We start from the raw sequence: 13,270 nt of genomic DNA on the forward strand, positions 1-13,270 counted from the left end.
TTCAGTGATCTCTTGGTTATTTAGTAGTGTACTGTTTAGCTTCCATGTGTTTGTATTTTTTACAGTTTTTTTTCCTGTAATTGATTTGTAGTCACATAGCGTTGTGGTCAGAAAAAGATACTTGATACGGTTTCAACTTTCTTAAATTTACCAAGGCTTGATTTGTGACCCAAGATATGATTTATCCTAGAGAGTGTTCCTTGAGGACTTAAGAAGAAAGTGTATTCTGTTGTTTTTGGATGGAATGTCCTATAAATATCAATTAAGTCCATCCTGTTTAATGTGTCATTTAAAGCTTGTGTTTCTTTATATATTTTTATGTTGGATGATATGTGCATTGGTGGAAGTGGGGTGTTATAGTCCCGTACTATTATTGTGTTATTGTCGATTTCCCCTTTTATGGCTGTTAGCATTTGCCTTATGTATTGAGGTGCTCCTGTGTTGGGTGCAAAGTATTTACAATTGTTATATCTTCTTGGATTTATCCCTTGATCATTATGTAGTGGCCTTTTTTGTCTCGTGTAATAGTCTTTATTTTAAAGTCTATTTTGTCTTATATGAGGATTGTTACTCCAACTTTCATTTCCATTTGCATGGAATATCTCTGTCCACCCCCTCACTTTCAGTCTGTATGTATCCCTAAGTCTGAAGTGGGTCCCTTGTATATAGCATATATACGTTTCTTGTTTTTGTATCCATTCAGCCAGTCTATATCTTTTGGTTGGAGCATTTAATCCATTTACATTTAAGGTAATTATCAATATGTATGTTCCTATTACCATGTTCTTTTTTTTTTAACATCTTTTTTGGAGTATAACTGCTTTACAATGGTGTGTTAATTTCTGCTTTATAACAAAGTGAATCAGTTATACATATACATCTGTTCCCATATCTCTTCCCTCTTGCATCTCCCTCCCTCCCACCCTCCCTATCCCACCCCTCTAGGTGGTCACAAACCACCAGCTGATCTCCCTGTGCTATGCGGCTACTTCCCACTAGCTATCTATTTTACATTTGGTAGTGTATATATGTCCATTCCACTCTCTCACTTTGTCACAGCTTACCCTTCCCCCTCCCTGTATCCTCCAGTTCATACTCTAGTAGGTCTGTGTCTTTATTCCCGTCTTACCCCAAGGTTCTTCGTGACCTTTTTTTTTTCTTCTTCTTAGATTCCAGGTATATGTGTTAGCATACGGTATTTGTTTTTCTCTTTCTGACTTACTTCACTCTGTATGACAGACTCTAGGCCCATCCACCTTACTACAACTAACTCAATTTTGTTTCTTTTTATGGCTGAGTAATATTCCATTGTATATATGTGCCACATCTTCTTTATCCATTCATCTGTTGATGGACACTTAAGTTGCTTCCATGTCCTGGCTATTGTAAATAGAGCTGCAATGAACATTTTGATACATGACTCTTTTTGAATTATGGTTTTCTCAGGGTATATGCCCAGTAGTGGGATCGCTGGGTTGTATGGCAGTTCTATCATGTTCTTAATTGTTGTGGGTTTGTTATTGCGGGTCTTTTCCTTCTCTTGTGTTTCCTGCCTAGAGAAGTTCCTTTAGCATTTGTTGTAAAGCTGGTTTGGTGGTGCTGAATTCTCTTAACTTTGCTTGTCTGTAAAGGTTTTAATTTCTCGGTCGAATCCGAATGAGATCCTTGCTGGGGAGAGTAATCTTGGCTGTGGGTTTTTCCTTGTAATCACTTTAAATATGTCCTGCCACTCTCTTCTGGCTTGTAGAGTTTCTGCTGAAAGATTAGCTGTTAACCTTATGGGGATTCTCTTGTTTGTTATTTGTTGCTTTTCCCTTGCTGCTTTTAATATTTTTTCTTTGTATTTTAATTTTTGATAGCTTGAATTATATGTGTCTTGGCGTGTTTCTCCTTGGATTTATCCTGTATGGGACTCTCTGTGCTTCCTTTACTTTATTGACTATTTCCTTTCCCATATTAGGGAAGTTTTCAACCATAATCTCTTCAACTATTTTCTCAGTCCCTTTCTTTTTCTCTTCTTCTTCTGGGACCCCTATAATTTGAATGTTGGTCCATTCAGTATTGTCCCAGTGGTCTCTGAGACTGTCCTCAATTCTTTTATTCTTTTTTCTTTATTCTGATCTGTGGTAGTTATTTCCACTAGTTTACTTTCTAAGTCACTTATGCATTCTTCTGTCTCAGTTATTCTGCTATTGCTTCCTTCTAGAGAATTTTTAATTTCATTTATTGTGTTCTTCATCTTTGTTTGCTCTTTAGTTCTTCTAGGTCCTTGTTAAACATTTCTTATGTTTTGTCTATTCTGTTTCCAAGATTTTGGGTCATCTTTACTATCATTACTCAGTTCTTTTTCAAGTAGACTGCCTAATTCCTCTTCATTTCTTTGGTCTGGTGGGTTTTTACTTTGCTCCTTCATCTGCTGCGTATTTCTCTCTCTTTTCATTTGCTTAACTTACTGTGTTTGGGGTCTCCTTTTCGCAGGCTGCACGTTTGTAGTTCCCGTTGTTTTTGGTTTCTGCCCTCAGTGGGTGAGGTTGGTTTAGTGACTTGTGTAGGCTTCCTGATAGAGGGGACTGGTGCCTGTGTTCTGGCGGGTGGGCCTTGATCTTGTCTTTCTGGTGGGTAGGGCCGCATGTGATTGTGTGCTTTGGGGTGTCTGTGAACTTAGTATGATTTTAGACAGCCTCTCTGCTAATGGATGGGGTTGTGTCCCTGTCTTGCTAGTTGTTTGGCATGGGGCATCCAGCACTGGAATTTGCTGGCTGTTGGGTGCATCTGGGTCTTAGCATTGAGATGGAGATGTCTGTGGGTGCTCTCGCCGATTGATATTATGTGGGGCCGGGAGATCTCTGATGGTCCAGTGTTCTGTATTTGGCTCTCCCACCTCAGAGGCTCAGGCCGGAGCACCAAGACTCTGTCAGCCACACAGCTGGATCCACATCACAAGAGCAAGGGATAGAAAGGGCTCCCTCAGAACTAAAAGCCTCGCTGTGGACCTCCTTGCTGGGTATCTGCAACACATGATCTTTTATGTCATAAGCTGATGGCAGGTCCAAAGCATTGCTCTCCTGTGACTGGCTTCCCGGAGTGGCTTGCTGATTTGCCTTATCCGCCCCGCAACAGCAGCTGCTTCAAACCCTCAGTGTGTTAAAATTTTTAATGTTTGTTTACTCTTTGTACTTATATTATGACCTTCTTTAAGGCAAGATGTTTGTCATATCTTCTCTATCACAAGCATCTAGCATTGTATCAATACTTGGCCCTTACTAAGAGCTCATAAAGTGTTATTCAGTAGAACCAATTTTTTGCTTTCATATGAGACTATTAGATAATATTGCCTTAGATGAAGGTTGATGGACTTTGGAACCTTATAATAATTGGACCTTAGTGGAGTGGGGGAAAGACATATAAGCAGATAAAAACAAACGTTTTTATATTCTATCACCAGTTTAAGGGAAATTTCCCTGTAATGCAGTCTATTGGTCTGTGGTTCAGCGTATTGTATAGTACATGGTTTATTTTAACCTGGAAGTCTTTAATGCATGCATAGTAAAGGTTCTCATACTGATCTCCATGTATTATGTCATTGGATTAATTGACACTGTTTATTATCATTGTAAAACATGTTTAAGCATGCTGAAAAATTGTGGCTTATAGGCTTACTTTAGTATATATGCTCAATTCTGTTCTTACTGGTTGAGTTAAATGCTTTAGACTATGCAGTTAGTTACCAAACTTGTTTATTCAAGTTGTCTATATATTAACTCATAATTTAAATATTAAGTAAACCACTAAAATGTGAGTGTAAAAGAGTCATTGTTTCTGTTTTAAAGCTTTCATAAAGTGAACTGTTAAAGTTTTGCTGTCAGATGAGAAGTGGATAGGACAACTGTGAAAGATTGGGGAAATTATTATTAAAATTTAGGAGGATTGTGTACTAAGATTATTTAATAGGTGTCACTAAAGTATCACTCCATTTTAAAGAAAACAAAATCGGACATTGTCAATGAGGCATCATGTATGAAATAATATACACAAAAAAAGCCTGTTTTAATAATTCCTACATTGATAAATTGGCAAATTAATGCACATTTATATTAAAAGATATGAGTTTTAAATGAAAATAAAATTTTAAATAAAAAATATATGCATTTTTTTAAGATTCCCCATTTAACTAAAATTTTCTTTTAAACCAATCTGGTGAGAGCTTTTTTGTTATATTTGTTCCCATGCACTATGTTATGGTATATTAATGAAGTATTAGAACAAGATAAATTTATGAGTATATTTGCCTTAAATTGCTATGGTAGTATGTTATTCTATATATGTGGATACACATACACACACATAATGCCTTTAAAATTTAAATATATTAACTATATATTTAAAATTTTAACTTATATTTGATTTATTGAATGCTGTCATTTTCTCCATAGGGGTTCACCTGGCACAGTGGCTGCTCCGCGTCTGGCTCCCACAGGTGTCAGTTGGGCTGACAAGGTAAAGGCTCATCATACAGGCTCTACTGCTTCTTCGGAGGTAGCACCTGCCCAGTCTTGCCCACCAGTGACAGTGCAGAAGCCTTCCCGCAAAAGTGGCAAGTGACTTTGAATCAACCTTTTTATGTATTAGACAAGTAGATTTATGTGGAGATACTTATTTCATTTGAAGTTGGTGCTAATAACATTATATATTTATCTTTGTGTATCATTTATATGATGTTAATTTGCCTTAGTTAAAATCATAAAATCATCTTAAAAACTGCATGAAAACTTTTGGAGATCATTCTAGTCTCAGGTTTGCCCTGTGTAAACTTTAAGGAGAATGATATCTTTTGTCAGTTCATTTATAAGACTTAAAGTAGAAAAGAAATAAAGTAGTTCATCTTCTAGGTAGTATACACTTTAAAATGTCATGTCAGTACTTCATTTCATTAATATTTAAATACTGTTTTGGTGCTAAAATAATATCATGTGTTTATCTTTACTCACATATCTGTTTTCCATACCGTCAGAATAATAAAGGGGCAAAAATAAATAGAAGGGCTGTAATTCTGAAGACTCATCTGAATTAATTCCATAGGAGTTTCCTTCATAAATCCAGAGTGGATTTTTATACATCTTTAGAGGATTGGATTTTAGAGTGTTAGTAAGTAATAATGAGTTTGTCTTATTAGTTAAGGAACAACTTGAGAATACTGCTTTCCTTTCTATTCAATGAAGGATCACTTTGGAGTTTTTTGGTTCATAAAGAAATGTTTTATTGGATATAACAAAGGTATTGCCACCTTTGCATTATTGATATTGTTATTGTCGTGCTGTTTTTCCATTTTCGTCTCAGTAAGTGCTATTGGCTTATTTCAGATATATACCTTACTTTTATGGAATATATTGCCCTTGCTTTCTCTATTGAGAAAGTAGAAAATTGAGAGTAGGTATGAGTTCTTTCTTAGGAAAAGGTAGGAAAATGTGGAATCATGAAGTTTAGTGTCTGTGTCGTGAAAGTCTGAGAGAAATGTGTTAAAAAATCAAAACTGCAAAAGAACTTAAAGGAATTATAGTATTAGCACGTATCATGGTTTTGTTTAAAGTGGTACTCTCAGATTATTTATGAGTGTGACCCGTTTGGTTGAAGTGAAATGATAGATCTTCATTATGAGTAGGCTTAAAAATACTCGTTAATATACCAAGGAATTTTGTTTTTGACCACTTTGGTTTTCAGTTGTGGGGTTTTGATGCACTGTTATGCACAGTGAATTATGGTGTATATCTTAAGTAATTTATAATTACAGTAGGTATAATACTCAAGTTTGTAATGATATGCTATAAAATTGATTTTTGTTAAAGATGATAGAGTGAGCACATGCAGTTACTTTGCTTTTTCCCCAGACTCAACTAAAATGTTATGAAAGGACTTAAGGAAAAAGAGACAGGAGAAGAGATGATATGAACAAATTTTTGAAAGTTGGAAAATAGCAAGACCAGCTGTGACATTTGAGTAAGCTAGCTGAATCCTCAGCTCAGAGGGTGGGCAAAACTGTCAAGCAATCCAATTTGATCCATATAACTTCCAAAAGGATCAGAAATTGGTGGGAGCAGGTATCTCTGGAAGTGAGGGTATAGGTAGGGATTATAAGAAGAATCTCGAATCCTCCCCACTTCCCCATAACTCTGAATAGTAGGATGAGAGTAGATGTATCTCTCTCACCCTACAGAATATTGGAGGTTTAGTTTCTAGAGAAGGTACAAAAGATGGTATTTGACTGAGGGATACCAAACACATTGGAAGGTGAGGGTACTGTATTGCAAACAACGAGACTAAGTAGAAGACTATGGATAAAGATAATGTTGAGATTCCTCAATGTCGCTTCCACTTCAAGCCCTCTTCTACTTGAACTGCCAGGCTTCCAGATCAAGAGAACCCACACCTGAGGAACACATCCAAATCTGATATAGATCATGAGATATTGGTCTTCAAGGCTGATTCTCTAATTGATGAATGTCTGGTAGTCTTGGAAGACTTAGGCAGTCTGAAGCCAGATTGTGGACTGTGGTAGATTGTCTGCAAAGATGGGTGTGAACGGTTTCTCTCATCCCTGTGCATGCATGCCACTTCCACTATCAAGTGGTGGATTCTGTTTTCCCTCGCCTTAAATCCTTGGTTGGTCCTGTGACTTGATATGATCAATAGAATGTATCTAGAGTGAGGTTTGGTAAATTCCCAACCTAGCTGGTAAGAGGGCTTGCAGCTTCAATTTTCTCCTTGTTGGAAGCCAGCTACCATGTAAAGAAGCCCAAGATAGGCTGCTGAATAATGAGAGACCATGTGAAGAGAAAGTGGCCAGGAGAAGAAGAACTTAGTCTCAGCCAGTAACTAGTATGAAAGCTTTGGGCATGTGGTGAAGCTATCATGAATTCTCTGGTCTCAGTTGAACCACCCTAGCTGACACCATATGGAGATGAGATGAGATGAGCCCCCTCCTACACCTCCCCCCGCCCAACTGAGCACTCTTCAGATTCCTGACTCAAAGAATTGCATGGAAATAACATGGTTAGTATTTTAAGATGCTAAGTTTTAGGCTTATTATATAAAAATAGATACTGGGACTATCCACTGTTTGAATAACATGGATTATAGAAAGATAAAGGAAAAGGAAGAAGTCATGAAATAATTAAAGGAAATTTTGTTTAACAGAAAGATAATAAGTTTTTAACCAAAAGGGCCCATTAAGTGCCCACTATAATGGATGAAAATGCAGTGACATCAAAACATGTTGGGAAATTTATGAGTATTACAGATGATGAGAGGCTCTAAAAAATTAGAGAAAAGAATCAGTTTATATACAAATGACCAAGAATCAGAATGACACCTGCTTTTGCAGAATTATCACTGGAAGCCACAAGAAAATTGAGCGATGTCTTCAAAATTCTGGAGGAAAATAATTTCTAAGCTAAAATCCTATGTCCAGCCAAATTATCCATTAGATGTGAGAGTAGATTAAAGACGTTTTCAAACATTCTAGGTCTCAAAAGATTTTTAACTCTATGGACACTATCACTACCAGAGGGAGCCAGTACAGAGAAGAGGCAAAGGAATTATTATTCTGTGGTGGTGATCCCAGGATGATTGCTGTGTACATGTCTAGATAGCAGCCAGTCCAGATTTTTTTATGGTCACAGTGCCCTGGAAGGGAGGAATCCAGGAAGATAAATGAAATTCTTAAAACAACTAATGTGTTTACCCACACTCAGAAGAGATTTAAAATTTAGGAGAGTTGGGATTGAATTAATTCTAAGTCAGTAGAAAATACTGAGGCTATATCATGGAGAGAAAAGAGAGAGAGAGAGGAGAATGCAGAGAAGAGCATGAGAGGCACACCTGTAAGTGGAGTCTGAAGGGATGGAATGAATGGTACAAAAGCAACCTTTGAGGAGGTAATCACTGAAGATTTCCCCAAACTGTCAAAAGGTATAGTCTTATATTCAAGAACCACTATAAATTCTAAGTAGGAAAAATACAAAACAAATCTCATCTAGATGCAATATAATAAAAATACTAAAAATCAAAGAAAGAGAAAATCTTTGCAAATAGTCACAGCTTTTAAAAAAAAAAGACTTTTCAAATGAGCAAGAGTCAACTTATAGCTTGATGAAAGTCAGATGGCAGTGGAATGAGATCTTTAAGGTACTGAAAGAAAATAACTGGTGAGACAGAATTCTGCATCCAGCAAAAATAACCTTCAAAAATGAAGGTGAAATAAAGGTAGTTCTAGATGAATAAAAATTGAGAGAATTTGTAATCAGACCTACACTAAAAGAAACACCACAGAGTTCTTCAGATGGCAGGAAAATGATCCCAGATAGCATCCCAGAAATGCATGAAGGAATGAAAAACACTAGAAGGAATAAACATGCAGATAACCTTAAATGTGTATTGACTGTGTGAAACAATGTCTTGTGGAGCTTGACATATATGTGGAATGAAAATTTATGACAGTAACCCAAAAGATAAGAGAGGAATAAATGGAGTTTATATTTTCTAGGTTCTAGCATTGTCTAAGAAGTTACAAAAGTGCTCATCTGCATTAGACATAAGTCAACGCTGTGTTATAAATTCAGGAAAACCACAAAGAAGAATAAAAGAATGTTCAACTAATAATCTTTTTGATCAATCCAAAAGAAAGCAAGAGAAGAGGGAAAAAGGAACACAAAACAGATAAGACAAATCAAAGAAAGAATTATAATGTAATAGAAGTAAATGCAAATGTATCAATCCCTATGTTAAATGTAAATGGTCTAAATATTAAATTTTAAAAAAGAAGATTATAAAACTTTAAAAAATAAAGCCCAATTGTATTCTGCTTATAAGAGATACACCTTCAATATTAAGATGTAGAAAAGTCAAAAGAAAAAGACAGTGAAAGATATTCTATACATACCCCATTCAAATCAAAGCTAGTATTGTTACCAGACGAAATAAGAATAGCCAAGCAACATTTTAAAGAGAGATTTTAAAAAATTATTAAAGGGTCTTTTCAACAGAGAGATAAAATAACTCTAAATTTATATGTACATAACATATCTTTAAAACATATAAAGCAAACCCTGACAGGACTGAAAGGAAAAATTGAAAAAAACTCTGTATTTACACTGGGAGATTTTACCATAACTGTCTCAAATGATAGCACCTGTAGATAAAGATCAGTAAAGATAAAAAATATCTAAACAACCTGATTAATGAACTTGATATAATTGATATGTCTAACAACTAATGCTTTTTTTCCCATTTTTTTCTCTTTTGATGCTTCAATATGGAAACTTTTTACTGATATGTCTTCTGGTCATTCTACTCATCCTCTGTTCTGTATGTCTAATCCATATTTTCTTGAACATATTAATAATAGCTATTTTAAAAATCTGTGTCTGAAAAGTAAAATGTTTGAACCATCTGTGAGTTTGTTAGTTTAAAAAACATTTTGGGGGCAGTTTAGAGTTATTTTACTCTTTTTGATTAGGATGCCTCATATTTAATTGAACGTTTAATATTGTATACTAAAAGTTATAGAGGCTTCTTCTAAAAATATATAGTTTTTTATGGCAGAAAGGTAGAGAACAAGCAGAACACCTTAATCCTGTCAAGGTTTGGCTTGAGGTTTTATTAAAGTTGATGTGTTTTAGTTTTTTCTTGTTCCTTTTGGGGTGTCAACTGAAAACCTGGGGTGCTTGCCAAGACCACTTCATTCCTGAATTCCAACTTTTGTTTCCTCAGCACCATACAGTTGCTACAATATCTGCTTCGCTCATTAGCATCCCAGCTGCTGTTTTCTGCTGGGTGTCTTGGAATCTTGCCCTGTATATGCAAAGCTTAGCAGTTGTCAGACTTCTTAGGGGAAGATTGAATGCAGATTCTTCTGGCTTACTTTCCGGCAGTTTCCCCCTCTCCAAGATTTTTTCCCCTGAAGCCCCAGTTGCTTTAGACTCATCGAACTCCAATATCTGTCTTAGCTAGATAGGACTGCTGGTTTCTGCTAGAACTCACTTTCCTACACTGTGAATTCCAACAGTCTTCAAGGAAAATTCTAGGGTGAATGTGGATCTCATGTTCTTGTCTCTATTCTCAGGAATTGTAGTTCCTCAAATCTTGCCTATACTGGTTGCTTTCCAATGCCTTTAAACAATTCATTTATATATTTCGTCTAGCTCCTGTAGTTCTGTTTGGCAGGAAGAAGATTAATATTAATACAGGCTACTTTGTCATGGCTGTAAGTCCAAATACATATTCAAGCACACATGGAATATTTACCAAATATTTACCAAAATTGACACATTAAACAAGTTTCAACAACTTTCAGATGATTGAACTTATTCTGCCTGTCTTAACACAGTGGAATGAAGTTAGAAATTAATTACAAAAAGATAGCTGTACAATTCTCAGATTTTTGGAATTTTGGAATATATATCTGAATAATCCATGAGTCAGGGAAGAAATCACACTGAAAATTAGAAAATGTCAGTTGAATAAAAATGAACATTTAAAATCCTTGGGATTAGGGTAAAGCTATGCTTTGAGGAAAATTTCTAGCCTCAATTACACCAATTAGAAAGGAGGAAAACCTAAAATCCATACTCTGTCCATCTCAAGAAGTTAGAAAACAACAAGCTAGACCCAAGGAATAGGGAAGGAAAAATACAGGTGAGAATAGAGAAAAATTAACAAAGCCAAAATGTAGTTCTTCAAATAGACCAATAAAATTAACAGACTTCTAGTAATACCAAGAAAAAGAGGAGACAAGGCCTAGCACCAGGAATGAAACAGGGGCATTGGCACAGATTGCAAAAATATTAAAAAGAAATTATGAGCAATATTATACACTAAATTTAGAAATTTAGAAGAAATTAACAAATAACTTGAAAAACATAACAAAAGTTGCATAGCAAGAATTAGAAAAACTTGAAGGAACGTATAAGTATTAAAAAAATGTGAGTTAATAATGAAACATTTTTTCACAAAGAAAATTCCAGGTCAAAATGGCTTCACCTGTGAATTCTCCCAAACATTTTAGGTAAAGATACATTCAATCTTAAAGAAACTCTTCCTCAGAATAAAAGAGAGATCATTTTATAACCTTAACATCAAAACCTAAATGGATATTATAAAACATTTTCTCTTGAACATTGAACGACATATTAGTGAATTAAATACAGCGATAAATAAAAATGATAACAAATCACAGTCAGGTTGTGATTATTCCAGGGCTTTTTTTTCCCTTCTTTTTCTTTTTTCCTTTAATATCTTCATTGGAGTATAATTGCTTTACAGTGTTGTGTTACTTTTCTGTTGTATCACTATATGCATACGTATATCCCCATATACCCTCCCTCTTGCATCTCATTCCCACCCTCCATATCCCACCTCTCTAGATGGTTTCAAAAAAAAAGCTGATCTCCCTGTCCTATGCAGCTGCTTCCCACTAGCTATCTATTTTACATTTGGTAGTGTATATATGTCAGTGTTATTCTCTCACTTTGTCTCAGCTGACCTTTCCCTTCCCCATGTCCTCAAGTCCATTCTCTGTCTGTGTTTTCATTCCTGTCCTGCCCCTAGGTTCATCAGAACCATTTTCTTTCTTTTCCTTTAGATTCTATATATATGAGTAAGCATACGATATTTCTTTTTCTCTTCCTGACTTACTTCACTCTGTATGACCGACTCTAGGTCCATCCACATCACTACAAATAACTCAGTTTCATTTCTTTTTATGGCTGAGTAATATTCCATTGTATATATGTGCCACATCTTCTTTATCCATTCATCTGTTGATGGACCTTAGGTTGCTTCCTTGTTTTGCCTATTGTAAATAGTGCTGCAGTGAACATTGTGGTACATGACTCTTTTGGAATTATGGTTTTCTCAGGGTATATTCCCAGTAGTGGGATTGCTGGGTCATATGGTAGTTCTATTTTTAGATTTTTAAGGAACCTCCATATTGTTCTCCATAGTGGTTGTATCAATTTACATTCCCACCAACAGTGCAAGAGTGTTCCCTTTTCTCCACACCCTCTCAGTATTTATTGTTTGTAGATTTTTTGATGATGGCCATTCTGACTGGTGTGAGGTGATACCTCATTGGAGTTTTGATTTGTATTTAATGATTAGGGATGTTGAGCATCCTTTCATGCGTTTGTTGGCAATCTGTATGTCTTCTTTGGAGAAATGTCTATTTAGGTCTTCTGCCCATTTTTGGATTGGGTTGTTTGTTTTTTTGTTATTGAGCCGCATGAGCTGCTTATAAATTTTGGAGATTAATCCTTTGTCAGTTGCTTCATTTGTAAATATTTTCTCCCATTGTGAGGGTTGTCTTTTCATCTTCTTTATGTTTTCCTTTGCTGTGCAAAAAAGCTTTTAAGCATCCTGAGGTCCCATTTGTTTATTTTTGTTTTTATTTCCATTTCTCTAGGAGGTGGGTCAAAAAGGATCTTGCTCTGATTTATGTTATAGAGTGTTCTGCCTATGTTTTCCTCTAAGAGTTTTAAAGTGTCTGGCCTTACATTTAGGTCTTTAATCCATTTTGAGTTTATTTCTGTGTATGGTGTTAGGGAGTGTTCTAATTTCATTCTTTTACATGTAGCTGTCCAGTTTTCCAAGCACCACTTATTGAAGAGGCAGTCTTTCCTACATTGTATACTCTTGCCTCCTTTCTCAAAAGTTGACCATATGTGCGTGGGTTTATCTCTGAGCTTTCTGTCCTGTTCCATTGATCTATATTTCTGTTTTTCTGCCAGTACCATACTGTCTTGATTACTGTAGCTTTGTAGTATAGTAGGAAGTCAAGGAGCCTGATTCCTCCAGCTCCATTTCTCTTTCTCAAGACTGCTTTGACTGTTCAGAGTCTTTTGTGTTTCCATACGAATTGTTAAATTTTTGGTTCTAGTTCTGTGAAAAATGCCAGTGGTAGTTTGATAAGGATTGCATTGAATCTGTAGATTGCTTTGGGTAGTAGAGTCATTTTCACAATGTTGATTCTTCCAATCCAAGAACATGGTACATTTCTCCATCTATTTGTATCATCTTTAATTTCTTTCATCAGTGTCTTATAATTTTCTGCACACAAATCTTTTGTCTCCTTAGGTAGGTTTATTCCTAGATATTTTATTCTTTTTGTTGCAATGTTAAATGGGAGTGTTCTCTTAATTTCACTTTCAGATTTTTCATCATTAGTGTATAGGAATGCAAGAGATTTCTGTACATTAATTTTGTATCCTGCAATTTTACC

At 35.6% G+C, this 13,270-nt stretch overlaps 1 protein-coding gene across 8 annotated transcripts in view; it reads left to right on the top strand.

Moving 5' to 3' along the window:
- The window catches only part of SCAPER (S-phase cyclin A associated protein in the ER), a 509,648-nt gene that overhangs the window by 147,441 nt on the left and 348,937 nt on the right, over nt 1-13,270 (top strand). For all 8 annotated transcript variants that reach the window (XM_081230140.1, XM_081230147.1, XM_081230145.1 and 5 more), the window contains exon 8: nt 4,434-4,594. In XM_081230140.1, coding sequence (XP_081086266.1) covers nt 4,434-4,594 — 161 coding nt within the window. The remainder of the gene's footprint in view (nt 1-4,433; nt 4,595-13,270) is intronic.

Source organism: Mesoplodon bidens (assembly GCF_964165515.1).
Source record: "Mesoplodon bidens genome assembly, chromosome: 3".
Classification (NCBI taxonomy): Eukaryota; Metazoa; Chordata; class Mammalia; order Artiodactyla; family Ziphiidae; genus Mesoplodon; species Mesoplodon bidens.